At 37.1% G+C, this 18,378-nt stretch overlaps 1 protein-coding gene across 1 annotated transcript in view; it reads left to right on the top strand.

Moving 5' to 3' along the window:
• RHAG (Rh associated glycoprotein) overlaps positions 1 to 17,230 on the top strand; it is a 168,825-nt gene extending 151,595 nt beyond the window's left edge. The window contains exons 9-10 of the mRNA XM_053709562.1: positions 13,191 to 13,264; positions 16,817 to 17,230. Of these exons, the coding sequence (XP_053565537.1) occupies positions 13,191 to 13,264; positions 16,817 to 16,888 (146 nt within the window). The 3' untranslated portion in view covers positions 16,889 to 17,230. The remainder of the gene's footprint in view (positions 1 to 13,190; positions 13,265 to 16,816) is intronic.
• The last annotated feature ends 1,148 nt before the right edge of the window (positions 17,231 to 18,378 follow it).

An 18,378-nucleotide genomic window follows, 5' to 3' on the forward strand; every position in this document is an offset into this window, starting at 1 on the left:
CTAGGCACTTTGGATTAAAGGTGAGGTATGGCTGTCAAAAGTCTTGCAACCCTGTACATGTCCGAGTTAGATACCGGACTGTATTTATCTGCACAAATACATCTGATGCTTAACAAGAAGCATAAAGTGGATACCCATTGAAGTTGTTTTAAGTGATGTGTGTTTTTCGTGGAATCTAATTACCACTCTGACTATATCATCAAGGAGTTTACTGTTTACACACCAGAGCGTGTTTTTTAAAACTTGAGAGCCGGGTTTTGAAGTAACATCACAGACTTTCCAATACACCAAGTTATTTCTTCATTTTTTGTGGGGCCCCACAGCTACCCTTTCTTGTATATATATATGCAGTATTGGACTTGTTACACTTCATTGCAGCATGCATTACAAGCCAGTTGGCTGTTTTTCTGCATTAAGTATAAGTATGAGTGTTTCAATTTAATCTCTGCCAATATTTATAGCATCTTTGTTTTGCATTATATTTGTGCATATAATCTGAGCGTATTCACATAGCTTTGTTTTTTATGCTTTTTATTTTTATGTAAGTGTGTTAACCATATGAAAAATAGGCGGAGGATAAATGTCCCACTTGTTTAAAGCCGACTACTCTTGTTATAGTAATAAAGTGTTGTTATACCTCTGTGCAGCCTTTGATCCTACTTTGTCTGATACTAATTGGGTTTCAGTCCTTTCTTCAGTATCATATTGTATGTTATTTCTTGGGACTGCTAGCACTTCAGGTAACGCATTAGATATACTGGCCTCTAGTTATCAAGCTGTCAACCGTAAATACGCTGGAATTCCGCAGCATATTTGTGGCGAGGCTGATTCGCCTTAGTTCTCAACCCCTACTGCTCGGCAAAAGTAGAATATAGTGACATAAGCTTCGATCCGCCGGACTCAGTCCGACACAGATCGATGCTTACGTCACTCCAGATGTTCCGAACGGCAAAATCTGACTACTTTTGGTAGTTATCAAACTGCTACTAGGTACGCTAGCCACTATTCCGGGCCAGCGTACCTGGATTTCAATCTGCCGCCCTGGAGGAATCAATGGGAGTCTAACCATAACGAAAGCTCATGTTCGCTGTTGCCCCATATCCCATTGATTCCTATGGGAGATGTCTGCACCTAACACCCTAACATGTACCCCAAGTCTAAACACCCCTAATCTGCCCCCCCCCCTACACCGCTGCAACTAAATACATTTATTGCCCCCTAAACCGCCACTCCCGGACCCCGCCGCAACTATAATAAATATGTTAACCCCTAAACCGCCGCTCCCGGAGCCCACCGCAACTATATAAATATGTTAACCCCTAAACCACCACTCCCGGACCCCGCCACAACTATAATAAATATGTGAACCCCTAAACCGCCGCTCCTAGACCCCGCCGCAACTATAATAAATATGTTAACCCCTAAACCGCCGCTCCCGGACCACGCCGCCACCTACATAATACCTATTAACCCCTATCCTGCACCCCCTATACCGCTGCCACTATAATAAAATTATTAACCCCTAAACCTAAGTCTAACACTAATCCTAACACCCCCCTAACTTAAATATTAATTAAATAAATCTAAATAATATTAATCCTATTTAAAACTAAATACTTACCTATAAAATAAACCCTAATATAGCTACAATATAACTAATAATTACATTGTAAATATTTTAGGATTTATTTTTATTTTACAGGCAACTTTGTATATATTTTAACTAGGTACAATAGCTATTAAATAGTTAATAACTATTTAACAGCTACCTAGCTAAAATAAATACAAAATTACCTGTAAAATAAATCCTAACCTAAGTTACAATTAAATCTAACACTACACTATCATTAAGTTAATTAAATAAATTAGCTACCAATACCTACAATTAAATACAATTAAATAAACTAGACTAAATTACAAAAAATAAAAAAATATTACAAGAATTTTAAACTAATTACACCTAATCTAAGCCCCCTAATAAAATAAAAAAATAATAAAAGTCCCTACCCTATTCTACATTACAAATTAATCAGCTCTTTAAACAGCCCTTAAAATGGCTTTTTGCGGGGCATGCCCCAAAGTAATCAGCTCTTTTGCCTGTAAAAAAAAATACAACCCCCCCAACATTAAAACCCACCACCCACATACCCCTACTCTAACCCACCCAAACCCCCCTTAAATAAACCTAACACTACCCCCCTGAAGATCTCCCTACCTTGAGTCGTCTTCACCCAGCTGGGCCGAAGTCTTCATCCGATGGGGCAGAAGAGGACATCCAGACTGGCAGAAGTCTTCATCCTATCCAGGCAGAAGAGGACATCAGGACCGGCAGACATCTTCATCCAAGCGGCATCTTCTATCTTCATCCATCCGACGAGGAGCGGCTCCATCTTCAAGACCTCCGGCGCGGAACATCCTTCTTGCATGACGACTATCCTTCTTGCACAACGACTACCTGACATTTTAAATATTTGCATGCATGGGCGGCTGCAGGATTTTTTCCAGTGGGGTGTAGGGGGCAAATCAAAATTAAACAGATAAGTGTCTAGAAACTTGTTTCACCAGTGCATGATGCTGCATGTGGTGATAGCACCAGTGTGACATAGTGCAAGCTCAGACTGGGAAAATTTTTGTCTCTGGAGAATGGTTAGAGCTCAGAGCTGTGGGGGGATTTGTAATAATAGGCATGTACCACATGTTGCATTAGACTGTGCATTAAAATTTAATATATGATTTATGTCATATAATTACTAATAATATATTTAGTAATTTTTTATGCTGCTTATTTTAATCTCAAAGACATGCCGATGCACACAATTAGAAAAGTACAGGTTAAATCATATGCCCCGTTGCCCACAAAGATAATCATATTAAAACATACTCACTAAGGACCTGATATTCAAAACCTCGCTGGCATGGAGAGAAATCAAACAAAATCTTTGTTTTGTTTTTTAGACTTTGTATTGTAATATTGGAGTCTCTGTTTCACATAAAGAACACTACATAGCAACATTAACATTTATCAAGATACATTTTGTGTTTCTACATTTTTTAATAGCCTGGTTGTAACAAAAAGAATTCTTAGCTCATCTCACCTGAGTGGCGAGGTTTTGAAAATCAGTCCCGCAGACACATGGAATCACACAGTCAACTCTCTCTCTCACATACATATTTATATATATATATAAAACAAACACAAACATACATATACACACACACATATATACAAATATATTCTAGTCCTAAAACCTGTGTACACGGTCCATAATCCCCATTCACTCTGATCCAAACATACCTGGCCTTTAATAATATATTATTGAGTTTTATATAGATATATAGTCTTGGATGAAGACTTCTCCCGGCTTGATGAGGATGGCTGTCCGGTCTTCAAAAACTGTAAGTGGATCTTCGGGGGTTAGTGTTAGGTTTTTTTTAAGGGTTTATTGGCTGGGTTTTATTTTTAGATTAGAGGTTTGGGCAAAGAAAAAAAGCTAAATGCCCTTTTAAGGGCAATGCCCATCCAAATGCCCTTTTCAGGGCAATGTGGAGCTTAGGTTTTTAGATAGTATTTTATTTGGGGGGTTTGGTTGTGTGGGTGGTGGGTTGTACTGTTGGGGGGTTGTTTTGTATTTTTTTTTTTACAGGTAAAAGAGCTGATTTCTTTGGGGCAATGCCCAGCAAAAGGCCCTTTTAAGGACTATTGGCAGTTTAGTTTAGGCTAGGGTTTTTTTTTATTTGGCGGGGGAGGGGGCTTTTTTATTTTCATAGGGCTATTAGATTATTTTGTGTGATTTAGTGTTTATTTTTTTGTAATTTAGTTAATTGTATTTAATTAATGTAATTTATTTAATTGTAGTATAATGTTAGGTGTTAGTGTAAGACAGGCTAGGTTTTATTTTACTGGTAAATGTGTATTTATTTTAACTAGGTAGTTAGTAAATAGTTAATAACAATTAACTAACTAGTCTACCTAGTTAAAATAAATACAAACTTAGCTGTGAAATAAAAATAAAACCTTAGATAGCTACAATGTAACTATTAGTTATATTGTAGCTAGCTTAGGGTTTATTTTATAGGTAAGTATTTCGTTTAAAATAGGAATTAGTTAGGTATTGATAGTAAGTTTTATTTAGATTTATTTTAATTATATTAAAGTTAGGGTTAGACTTAGGGCTAGGTTTAGGGGTTAATATATTTATTTAGTGTTAGTGATGTGGGAGACCAGAGGTTTAGGGGTTAATAACTTTAGTATAGTGGTGGCGGTGACGTTGGGGGTGGCATATTAGGGGTTAATAAATGTAATCTAGGTGGCGGAGATGTCGGGGGCGGCAGATTAGGGATTAATAAGTGTAGGTAGGTGGCGTGCGACATTGGGGACGGCAAATTAGGGGTTAATAAGTGTAATGTAGGTGGCAGCAATGTTTAGACCGGCAGATTAGGGGTTAATAAGTGTAACGTAGGTGGCGGTGATGTCGGGGGCGGCAGATTAGGGGTGTTTAGACTCAGGGTTTATGTTAGGGTTTTAGATGTAAACATAACTTTTCTTTCCCCATAGGAGTCAATGGGGCTGCATTACGGAGCTTTACGCTCCTTTATTACAGGTGTTTTTTAGCTGGCTCTCCCCATTGATGTCTATGGGGAAATCGTGCACAAGCACCTAAAACCAGCTCAAAGCAGCGCTGGTATTTGTGTGCAGTATAGAGCTCAACGCTGCATTATTGCCCGCTAATGCCAGGTTTTTGCAAACTTGCAATAGCAGCGCTATTAAAGGTTAGCGGTGGAAATAACTTGCAAGTTAGTACCGAGCAGCTCATAACACAAAACTTGTAATCTGTCCGCCTGTGAGGCCTTTGCAGGAGCTGAATGTGGGCCAAAATGTCAGAGTTAAGCTGGATGATGAGAAGAAATGGAATACGCCTGATGCGGTAATAGGACACTTTGCAGAACCAAGGTCTTATGTAGTCCTTACTGAAGGAGGGGCAGTCACACATCAAAATAGTTGATATCTTTAGCCAGTACCTGAGAGTTTGGGACTGGAAGCCTCAGAGCCACAGCTGTTGGGATCCCCTGTTTTAAAGGGGTACCTTCCCCTCAGCAAGACCACAGCGGGGATACTTCTTTGCTTCCAGCAGACTCTCAATCACCTTCTTCTGTATCAGAGGACAGTTCATGTAAAATGACGTCAAGTGGAAGAGTTGTGAAACTTCCAGCCTGCTACCGAGATTAGCAATGCAGTTAGAGCAGTTACCAGAAGAATGGGCAGAATAATCCCATTGTTACTGTGGACTAGAGTAGTCTACCCCGATGTTCAAGTCAGGATTGTATTTCTTGCTGTTCATATATAGGGGGTAGTTATCAAGCCATCAACCTCAAATACGCTGGAATTCCGCAGCGTATTTGTGGCAAGGCTGATTCGCCTTAGTTATCAAAGGCTAGAGACCGGCAAAAGTAGAATTTTGTGACGTAAGCTTCGATCCGCCGGACTCAGTCCGACACAGATCGATTCTTACGTCACTCCTGATGTTCCGCACACAAGTGCGGCACAATCTGACTACTTTTGCTAGTTATCAAAAAACTAGCAGGTACGCTCGGCACTTTTCCCTGGAGGCGGCGGATCCCATAGGAATCAATGGGAGTCTGACCATAGCGAAAGTACAAGTTCGCTGCTGCCAGATCGGAACAGTCAATAGAATGCAAGCTCAATCTGATTGGCTGATTGGATCAGCCAATCGGATTGAACTTCAATCTGATTGGCTGATTCAATCAGCCAATCAGATTTTTCCTACCTTAATTCCGATTGGCTGATAGAATCCTATCAGCCAATCGGAATTGAAGGGACGCCATCTTGGATGACGTCCCTTAAAGGAGCCTTCATTCGTCGGTAGTCCGTCGGGAAAGAAGGATGTTCCGCGTCGGCAGGATGAAGATCGATCCTGAAGAAAGAAGATTGAAGACCCCGCTTGGAAGATGACATCGCCCGGATAGAAGACTTCTTCAGCACCGCTTGGAAGATGACATCGCCCGGATGGAAGACTTCTTCAGCGCCGCCTGGAGGATTACTTCATCGGATGGAAAATTTCTTCAACGCCCCTTGGAGGATCACTTCTGCCGCTCCGGATCTCCTCTTCAGTTCCATCGGTGGCTCGGCTGAGTGAAGACAACTCAAGGTAGGTTGATCTTCAGCGGATTAGTGTTAGGTTATTTTAAGGGGGGTTCGGGTTAGATTAGGGGTATGTGGGTGGTGGGTTTTAATGTTGGGGGGGTTGTATTTTTCTTTTACAGGCAAAAGAGCAGTTTTCTTTGGGGCATGCCCCACAAAAGGCCCTTTTAAGGGCTGGTAAGGTAAAAGAGCTTTGAACTTTTTTAATGTAGAATAGGGTAGGGAATTTTTTTATTTTGGGGGGCTTTGTTATTTTATTAGGGGGCTTAGATTAGGTGTAATTAGCTTAAAATTTTTGTAATATTTTTTAAATGTTTGTAACTTATTTTTTTTATTTTTTGTAACTTAGCTTTTTTTATTTTTTGTACTTTAGTTAGTTTATGTAATTGTATTTAATTGTAGTTCTTTGTAGTTAATTTATTTAATTAATGTAATGATAGTGTAGTGTTAGGTTTAATTGTAACTTAGGTTAGGATTTATTTTACAGGTAATTTTGTATTTCTTTTAGCTAGGTAGTTATTAAATAGTTAATAACTATTTAATAACTATTCTAACTAGCTAAAATAAATACAAAGTTGTCTGTAAAATAAATATAAATCCTAAAATAGCTACAATATAATTATTAATTACATTGTAGCTATATTAGGGTTTATTTTACAGGTAAATATTTAGTTTTAAATAGGAATAATTTAATTAAGTATAGTGTAGTGTTAGGTGTAATTGTAACTTAGGTTAGTTTTTATTTTACAGGTAAATTTCTCTTTATTTTAGCTAGGTATCTATTAAATAGTTAATAACTATTTAATAGCTATTGTACCTAGTTAAAATAAATTGAAAGTTACCTGTAAAATAAAAATAAATCCTAAGATAGCTACAATATAATTATTATTTATATTGTAGCTATATTAGGGTTTATTTTAAAGGTAAGTATTTAGTTTTAAATAGGATTAATTTAGTTAATAAGAGTTATAATATTTAGATGTATTTAATTAATATTTAAGTTAGGGGGGTGTTAGGGTTAGTGTTTAGGGGTTAATAAATTTATTACAGTGGCGGTGGTGTAGTGGGGGAAAGGATAGGTGTTAATAAATTTATTATAGGTGGCGACGGTGTAGGGGGGGCAGATTAGGGGTTAATAAATTTAATATAGGTTGCGGCGAGGTGCGGGATCAGCAGGATAGGGGTTAATAACTTTATTATAGAGGGCGGCGGTATAGGGGGGGCAGGATAGGGGTTACTAGGTATAATGTAGGTTGTGGCGGGGTCTAGGAGCGGCAGTTTAAGGGTTAGTAACTTTATTGAGTTGCGGGGGGCTCCTGGGGCGCCGGTATAGGGGGTAGATCAGTGTAGTTTAGTGTGGGTGCTTAGTGACAGGCTAGCAATAAAGCTGTAAAAAAGCCGAAGAGCAGCAAGATCGGATGAGCGTACTTGGTGCGCAGCTTTTTGACAGATTTATTGATAACTTAGGCAAATTTTTTCAGGTCCGCGGCGGCAATGATAGGCGAGCTTAGGCGGGCGTATTGGGCCGTCGAAGGCAGGAAAGTTGACACGTTGATAACTACCCCCCATATTCTCTTTAACTTGTTATTTGTTGTACACTAAACAAAACTATTTTTGTATGCTTCTTGTATACCTTATTATTTGTTGTACTCTAAAAAAAAAAAAAATTATGCTTTGTCCTTTGAAAAAGGGGAAGATGTGATGAGAGTGGAAGGTGACGTCACCGGATGGGGGTGTGGCATATAGCCGTTATAGTCTATGTTGCAGTTACTAAGTTAGATGCTCTGCAATAAAATACCTCTATTCTATGCAGTGTTCTGTATCTCATGACAAATGTATTTATTTTCCTGCAAACCAAGACCTAGATTTGGAGTTTGGCGGTAGATGGGTTGTTAACGCTACGCAGGCTTTTTTCTGGCCGCACCATAAAATTAACTCTGGTATCGAGAGTCCAAAAAAATGCTGCGTTAGGCTCCAAAAAAGGAGCGTAGAGCATTTTTATCGCAAATGCAACTCTCGATACCAGAGTTGCATACGGACGCGGCCAGCCTCAAAAACGTGCTCGTGCACGATTCTCCCATAGGAAACAATGGGGCTGTTTGAGCTGAAAAAAAAACTAACACCTGCAAAAAAGCAGCGTTCAGCTCCTAACGCAGCCCCATTGTTTCCTATGGGGAAACACTTCCTACGTCTGCACCTAACACTCTAACATGTACCCCGAGTCTAAACACCCCTAACCTTACACTTATTAACCCCTAATCTGCCACCCCCGCTATCGCTGACCCCTGCATTATATAATTAACCCCTAATCTTCCGCTGCTAATCTGCTGCCCCTAACACCGCCGACCCCTGTATTATATTTATTAACCCCTAACCTGCCCCCCACAACGTCGCCGCCAGCTACTTACAATAATTAACCCTTAATCTGCCGACCGCAAAGCGCCGCCACCTACGTTATCCTTATGTACCCCTAATCTGCTGCCCCTAACACCGCCGACCCCTATATTATATTTATTAACCCCTAATCTGCCCCCCTCAACGTCGCCGACACCTGCCTACACTTATTAACCCCTAATCTGCCGAGCGGACCTGAGCGCTACTATAATAAAGTTATTAACCCCTAATCCGCCTCACTAACCCTATCATAAATAGTATTAACCCCTAATCTTCCCTCCCTAACATTGCCGACACCTAACTTCAATTATTAACCCCTAATCTGACGACCGGAGCTCACCGCTACTATAATAAATGGATTAACCCCTAAAGCTAAGTCTAACCCTAACACTAACACCCCCCTAACTTAAATATAATTTACATCTAACGAAATTAATTAACTCTTATTAAATAAATTATTCCTATTTAAAGCTAAATACTTACCTGTAAAATAAATCCTAATATAGCTACAATTTAAATTATAATTACATTGTAGCTATTTTAGGATTAATATTTATTTTACAGGCAACTTTGTAATTATTTTAACCAGGTACAATAGCTATTAAATAGTTAAGAACTATTTAATAGTTATCTGAAAAGAAAGAACAACACAGAAGGGGCGCCAATGATGCAGATCAATGGAGGTTTCTGAAGATGTACCAATATACTAAGATAACAGGGTACTCACCACATGTGAGTATCCTGTGCATATTGGGGTGTTGTTGTGCCTTATACCACCATTGATCTGCACCATTGGCGCTTCTGTACTTTGTCTCACTTCACTATTTAATAGTTACCTAGTTAAAATAATAACAAAATTACCTGTAAAATAAGCCAATAGAATGCGAGCTCAATCTGATTGGCTGATTGGATCAGCCAATCGGATTGAACTTGATTCTGATTGGCTGATTCCATCAGCCAATCAGAATATTCCTACCTTAATTCCGATTGGCTGATAGAATCCTATCAGCCAATCGGAATTCGAGGGACGCCATCTTGGATGATGTCCCTTAAAGGAACCGTCATTCGTCGGGAGACGCAGAAAGAAGAGGATGGATCCGCGTCGGCTGCTTCAACATGGACCCGCTCCGCACCGGATGGAAGAAGATCGAAGATGCCGCTTGGATGAAGATGTTTGCCGGTCCGGATGTCCTCTTCTTGCCGGATAGGAGGAAGACTTTGGAGCCTCTTCTGGACCTCTTCAGCACCGGATGCCAGGACGGATCGGTGATACCTGTTGAGGTGAAGACACGGTAGAAAGATCTTCAGGGGCTTAGTGTTAGGTTTATTTAAGGGGGGTTTGGGTTAGATTAGGGGTATGTGGGTGGTGGGTTTTAATGTTGGGGGGGGTATTGTATGTTTTTTTTTACAGGCAAAAGAGCTGATTTTCTTGGGGCATGCCCCGCAAAGGGCCCTGTTCAGGGCTGGTAAGGTAAAAGAGCTTTTAACTCTATTAATTTAGAATAGGGTAGGGCATTTTTTTATTTTGGGGGTCTTTGTTATTTTATTAGGGGGCTTAGAGTAGGTGTAATTAGTTTAAAATTGTTGTAATATTTTTCTTATGTTTGTAAATATTTTTTTATTTTTTGTAACTTAGTTCTTTTTTATTTTTTGTACTTTAGTTAGTTTATGTAATTGTAGTTATTTGTAGGAATTGTATTTAATTTATTTATTGATAGTGTAGTGTTAGGTTTTATTGTAGGTAATTGTAGGTAGTTTATTTAATTTATTTATTGATAGGGTAGTGTTAGGTTTAATTATAACTTAGGTTAGGATTTATTTTACAGGTAATTTTGTTATTATTTTAACTAGGTAACTATTAAATAGTTCTTAACTATTTAATAGCTATTGTACCTGGTTAAAATAATTACAAAGTTGCCTGTAAAATAAATATTAATCCTAAAATAGCTACAATGTAATTATAATTTATATTGTAGCTATATTAGGATGTATTTTACAGGTAAGTATTTAGCTTTAAATAGGAATAATTTATTTAATAAGAGTTAATTAATTTCGTTAGATGTAAATTATATTTAAGTTAGGGGGGTGTTAGTGTTAGGGTTAGACTTAGCTTTAGGGGTTAATCCATTTATTATAGTAGCGGTGAGCTCCGGTCGTCAGATTAGGGGTTAATAATTGAAGTTAGGTGTCGGCGATGTTAGGGAGGGCAGATTAGGGGTTAATACTATTTATGATAGGGTTAGTGAGGCGGATTAGGGGTTAATAACTTTATTATAGTAGCGCTCAGGTCCGCTCGGCAGATTAGGGGTTAATAAGTGTAGGCAGGTGTCGGCGACGTTGAGGGAGGCAGATTAGGGGTTAATAAATATAATATAGTGGTCGGCGGTGTTAGGGGCAGCAGATTAGGGGTACATAAGGATAACGTAGGTGGCGGCGCTTTGCGGTCGGCAGATTAGGGGTTAATTATTGTAAGTAGCTGGTGGCGACGTTGAGGGGGGCAGGTTAGGGGTTAATAAATATAATACAGGGGTCGGCGGTGTTAGGGGCAGCAGATTAGGGGTACATAAGTATAAGGTAGGTGGCGGTCGGCAGATTAGGGGTTAAAAAAATTTAATCGAGTTGCGGCGATGTGGGGGGACCACAGTTTAGGGGTACATAGGTAGTTTATGGGTGTTAGTGTACTTTAGGGTACAGTAGTTAAGAGCTTTATGAACCGGCATTAGCCCAGAAAGCTCTTAACTCCTGCTTTTTTTCTGCGGCTGGAGTTTTGTCGTTAGAGCTCTAACGCTCACTTCAGAAACGACTCTAAATACCGGAGTTAGGAAGATCCCAGATCCCATTGAAAAGATAGGATACGCAATTGACGCAAGGGGATCTGCGGTATGGAAAAGTCGCGGCTGAAAAGTGAGCGTTAGACCCTATTTTGAGTGACTCCAAATACCGGCGGTAGCCTAAAACCAGCGTTAGGAGCCTCTAACGCTGGTTTTCACGGCTACCGCCAAACTCTAAATCTAGGCCTTATTTATTTATTCTAATTCTAATTCGAAAAAAGGTGTTATTTTGCAAAACAATTATTGAAATATATGTGTAAATGCAATGAAGAAAATTTCTAGCACAGGGGTGTAATATGGCTCAGAAATCAAAGAGATAAATACCCAATGTATAAAATGCAGCTATAAAATTATATACTATATATATATATATATATATATATATATATATATATATATAACAGGGAAGGGGACTGAGAGTTTGTTAGTGCTGGACTTTCTCTGTGTGTTTTATATATATATATACAGTATATAAATATTCTCTACTAACTGAATAAGCAAACCTGCTACTTTGCTACCCTCTGGTGATCAGCTTTTTAACTGCATTCATCAGCTTCTCAATAATATTTACAATAACAGAAAAATATATAAAATATATAAAATATCATGTTTTAGATGCCTAATATACACCACTTCACGGATCATGTCCGCCCCACATCGATAAATGCTGACAGCATATACATTTATTATTGCACAAGCATTTCTAGTAAAATGCTTGATCAATGCTGCCCCCTGCACATTCGCAACCAATCGGCCGCTAGCAGGGAATTTTAATCATCCCGATCAGATGGGGATGATTGCTGTCTGCCGCCTCAGAGGTGGCAGATGACTTAAGGAGCAGCAGTCTTATGATCGCTGCTTCTTAACTCCTGATTACGGCGAACCTGAAAGCTTGCGTGGAATAAGCAGCTTGATTGCTTGATAAATCGGCCCCCAAAAGTTTACACTTCTTCTTCACTATTAATGTAACTTTAAAAAAATCCATCTACATGTTATTCTCAGAAATCTTTTCTTTGAATGCATCATTCTATCTAGCATTTATTTAGGGCCAGATTACAAGTGGAGCGCTAAATATCGCTTTTGCAAAAACGATATTAGTGCTTCAATGAGTAATACCAGTACCAGCTAATATGTGCTGGTATTACAAGTTGTCAGCAAAGCAAATGCGCGCAAATATAAATATATATGTTATGTATATGAATATATACATGAATAGTTTGGTGTTAATATGTGTATATACACAAATTAACACATAAATATATATGCATATAATCATATACATATATAATTACAGGGAACACACAGTTCCCATAGACCGCAGTGTAAAGGCACTTTTCAGTGCGTTGTTTTTTTTTTCTAACACCCCTCAGCCGAATTTTAGCCCCAAATACTAACATTTTATTTTGCGTGCATTTGGGGCACTTTTATTAAATTAACCAGAGATCGGATCCCTGGTTAATTGTATAAGCGCTAATTGCTACCGCAAGCTCACAGTAGCAATAACCAGTCACTTTTAATGATTGTTTATCGCGCACCTGCTAATGGTCAAATTTGGCCTTTGAAGGCGTGCAATAAATTAGCGCTCCATTTGTCATCTGCCCCTTAGTGTTTAATGTCCCTTTAATGTTGTATTTATATTGTGTTTCTATAAGTGAAATTCTAATGCATCGGCACATTTGTATGCTCAATAATTTGAAACAAGGTGGTAATGTTCAAAATATACCAATATTAATACCTCTGGGTGTGTGTTTATTTTTAAAGTGAGGTTTGTTCTCTTTAATATCATGTATTCTTCTTCCGTTTAGGCTTCATATTAAAACTGCCTTTCTGGGGACAGCCTCCTGATCAAAACTGCTATGATGATTCTATTTACTGGGAGGTAAGTGGCAAAAAAAATAAAATTAAAAAAAAAAAAAAAAAAACTACAAATAAATGCATCCCACACTCTTCTTTAGTTTTGTTCAGTATGTTCATTTAGCTTAAAGTGATAGGAAAGTCAAAATTATAACTCAGAGCTTGTATTTTTAAGACATTTTAAATGCAATTATTATCAAATTTACTTTGTTCTCTTGGTTGAAAAAGAATATGCACATATGCTCAGCTAGCATGTGATTAGTGTTACACTCATTTGCCTCTTGTCATTGGATCACCAACACTGATGCCCTGATGCGCTAGACGTAAATTTAACTATGGAGTGAATTACAAACTATCAGCTATTTGCTTCTTAAAAGGCTTTTTACTTTCTGCCTGAATTGGTTGTTTCTCAGGTAATCACAATCAAATTGGACTTGTTTATTAAAGCCCGCAGCCTCAAAAGATTTTCAACAGAAAATATCCCAAAAAATACATTTCCATGTGTTAAAGGGATAGTAAGAACCAAAAATGTTATTGTTTAAAAAGATAGATAATCCCTTTATTTACCATACCCCAGTTTTGCATAACCAACACTGTTATAGAAATATACTTTTACCTCTGTAATTTCCTTGTATCCAACTCTCTGTTGACTGCCTCCTTATCTCAGACCTTTTGACAGACTTGCATTTCAGGTAATTATTGCTGACTCCTAAATAACTTTACGTGTGTGAGCACAAGGCTATTTATATGAAACACGTGAACTAATGTCCTCTAGCTGTGAAAAACTGTCAAATGCATTCAGATAAGAGGCGGCCTCCAAGGGCTTAGAAATTAGCATATGAGCCTACCTAAGTTTAGCTTTCAACTAAGAATACCAAAAGAGCAAAGCAAATTTGATGATAAAAATAAATTAGAAATTTGTAGAAAATTACATGCCCTATCGGAATCATGAAAGTTTAATTTGGACTTTACTATCCCTTTAAGTACCTGTTCTCAAAATAGAAACTTGAAGAACACAGAAAATGACAAATACAATAGCTCATTCAAATCTCTTAAGGTAGCAGTAAAGATCTATTCAAATTACCACTTTACTTACCGTGGAAGGGAAATATTACTTTACATGTTTAACATCAGCATATTGTAATCCAAATCTATCCTCACCAATGATTAACTATATGAATGCCATTTGTATTCTGTATGAGGGGCTATCTTTAATAGTCACTTTATGACCCCAACATTTACAAATGTTGTGTATTAATCTCTTAAAGTAAATGTTTGATTGTAAATCACACTCCCTATGATTTGTTTGTCTCACTAACAGTACAGAGGCCCATAACAAATTTGCTGGGGCTCTATTTCTGAGCTATCAATGTGTTGTTCAGTTTCACTGGCTTCAATACTGGTACCTCATTATTTTTTCTGACGAGTCCATGCAAAAAAACATCAATTCATCTTTAATACTTAAATATATTATGGCCCAAATTTTTCAAGTTGCTTCTGGACAAGGTTCCCCATACAGGGCAACTTTATGTTCATAATCAGGATCTCCAATGCAGCAAGTTTAACATTCTATGCACAAACGCTAGCTTCTTTCACTTAACCAATTGAATGATAGAAGGTTTCGTCAGTCATCCCCCGGATCAATGAGTCTAGGATGCTAAGTTGTGATCTGCAACCTCTGAGGTTGCAGACAGGTTAAGAAGATGTGGTCTTAAAGGAACAGTATATGGTTGTTTTTCTCTCCCCTTTAATGTCTTCCCAATTATCTATTTTAATTGCTGGAGTGTATTTAATTGTTTATAAATAGCTTATTTATGTGTATTTTGTATTTGAAATAGCTTATGTTATCCCCACCTAAATTGAAAATATTAATCCTTAAGTACTGGTTATAGAAAAGATATGTAAACAAGAAGGTTTAAATTAATTCATGCTTCCATTGTGTGTGTGTGTGGGGGGCAGAAGCAAACTAAAATGTTAATTTCCTATTGTTTTCTCTACATAAATTAGTGCTCTACTCGTAATATGGCCCTTTGTTGGGTTATGGTTTCAATTGTCATAAATAGCTATTTCATATACAAAAGAAAACCAAAAAGAAAGCATCCATAGCTTTTAAACTCTGGAGCTTGTATAACAAGTAATTTTAAACATATTAAGAGAAAACCAATTTTACAATTCACTCTCCTTTTAAAACCAGCACTTCTTAACTTTCAGTTGCAGACTTGCACCACAATGGCTTTAAAGCACCATGGGTACTTAAGTTAATTTTACAAAGATATTAGTAAAGATATTAGTAATAACAGGTAATACCAGTTTTGTTGCTATAATAAGCAGTGGGTTAGCCATGGTGTTGAACAGCTGAGTCACTGTAGGACGTTCAAAGTAATAGTAACAGCTATTACTCCTTATAGGAGTTCCAGAGTATTATAGCAATAGCAATTTATAACTTTTATGACCACCTAAGACAGCCTGCAATGCTGAACCTTTTCTATATAGAAATCTAAAAGGGAAAGTTCTCCACATTGTCTCTATGGTGTGTATATGAATTTCCAGAGTAACCTCATGTAAAGTGGTGACAGCTACTGCCATATAATAAATCTTCTAAGACACCCACATACCATTTATCTCATTAAGCCCTAAGCCAGTAGATTATGAGCTCTTCCGAGGGGGCTTACATTCTTTTGTATTACAATATAGTGCTATGTATCTCCATTTATAATCATAAACTACATTTCTATGTATACTTTTCATGATTTTGTACTTACCTAATTATGTAATAAGCTCTAGCAAATATACATTTTTTACAATGTTGGTGTTGATCATCTCCAGATTTGAGTGAAGATGTCTTTAATGGTTAGAATTCCTTGTCCAGGTTGCCTATCACAAAAAAAAGAGTCTGCACAAAGTGCTACCCTGCAAGAACAAGACCAAGAAGTAGATAGAATATACTCTGTATACTATATATTAAAACGCTCTGCACATTAAAGCATTGTCTTTTTCAAGATCAAATAAAAGACAACTGTGTGAGTGGTTTCAAGTCTTCCACAATAAATGTGGAACCTCATGCTTCTTGTTATATTCCATTAAGGGCCTGGTCATGTTCCAAAAGTGTTGCACTATTTGGGGATTCTTCTTCTGTTATAGTCTACCTGGAGAAGGACTCCTGTCCATTTTCTTCTTTAAACCTAAGGTTGATCTGTGTAAAGAAAAGATATTTAATTCAGTTGAGGTGAGACTAAGGGTGACAGAAGCACTTACCAGGGAATTAACTGATTATTAACACACTACATCTGTTGTTGCACAATCAAATATGTCTACTCAAAAAATAATTGACATGAGCATGGTAGAGGGCATTTCTCTGACATATTAAACGTTCAAGTTTGGCTTTAGCGTGTTTTGGAAATGGATACAAGATTCAGTGACAATGGAGTCATATCTCATTTATGGCCACTCTTTCTATTCTTATTATAGGCTGGTGAAACTACAAAAAAATTGTGACATAATTTAATTCTGTTTAACATAAATTATATTGAAACATAATATGTGCAAACAATATAACAGTTTTTTTTTTTCTTTTAAGGTTCCGTTAGATGAGGAAGAACATGAAAATAATTACCAAGGGGATCGTAGCAACTTGAAAATTGATGCATAAAAAAAAAATGAACTACTTCCTCAACCATTGCCACTAGGCTGTACCAACAGCTCAGGAAATATAAAAATGTGTCATATTATCAATTATTAAATAAAATAATTTACCAGCACCAAAATGTGTGAATCTGCATAAACATACATTTTGTAACCATAGGAAAATTTGTTTACTACATATTTTCTTTGTTTTTTTTCATATAATTGTCTTTTTTTCCAAACATTATTCTGTGATGTTAAATGTTAGCACTATGTCATTAGACTAAAATTATGTCAATAACTAAAAAAATGTAAATTAAAACATTTATATGAATATAATTTCTGAAATAAAAAAATAACCTTAATCTAATATATTAATCTGGTCATGGTTTGGGTATTTTAGGTTTTGGCATGCTAGTGCCATTGTCAACTTCATTTTTTAATTTATCATATTTGGCAAAACCTCTGGGTTTTTTAAACCCTTGGCAGTTAGAAAAATAGGCACTGAAAAGTGTCTTTACATTGCGGTCTATGGGGACTGTGTTATTACTATAAATATATATGTATATGCTTATATACAGTACATAGTCAAATAGAGAGATGCACTATCATGAATCAATGCTCCAAATGCCAGGGTGCTAGAGTATCAATACCATATAAAATAGTCCAAACAGCACTCTCTGGGCTTATATCCAAGTGAAATTTATTCCTAAATAGTAGTGATATTTCAGGGCATTTACTTCTTCATCAAACCAAAAATTGTGCAATGATAATACAAACTTTTATAAACAGTAAACCCACCCACTGTACAAAAAAACAGCAATGATTGTCAAGGTAACCATTGTAATTATAGGTATCATGTGGCTTTTCAAAGTAACCAATTCAATTACAGTGTTTACAATTCAAACACCAAATACAATACACATATACAGTACATCTGTGAGACTGTGCAACTCTTATTTTAATTGGAACTCTCATAGGACTCTTAGATAAAGATGCATTTTTCTAGATATTTCAACATTTATTATTCTGTCCCAATCTTTATACTGTACTTGAATAGTACTGTACAATGAAGATGGAGTGTAATTCTGCTTTAACATGTAGGTCATATAACGGTGTCTGCAGTTACCAGATAAGGGGTCCAATCCATTAACTGATATATATATATATATATATATATATATATGTATATATATATATATACAGTATGTACGTCCTTTGATAGAAATAAAATAAAGCATATAAAGCATAATAAAGCATTTCTTTTACCTCACTCTAACGTTTAGTAATGTTACCTGCTCTACGGCACTAAAGCTGCTACTTCTCATATCCTGTTATCTCGCTAATTCGTCTGTGCTGCTGCTCTGTGTATAGCAATTGCAAATCCTTCTCAACCCACCTCCACATCACCATGACGTAATCGGCCACGCCTACTCGCGTACCTGATTGGAGGAACTCAGTAGTCATAGCTGCTGAAAAAATAACATCATACTACATTACTAGATAATCCATTAACTG

This window comes from Bombina bombina, chromosome 4, assembly GCF_027579735.1.
Source record: "Bombina bombina isolate aBomBom1 chromosome 4, aBomBom1.pri, whole genome shotgun sequence".
Classification (NCBI taxonomy): domain Eukaryota; kingdom Metazoa; phylum Chordata; class Amphibia; order Anura; family Bombinatoridae; genus Bombina; species Bombina bombina.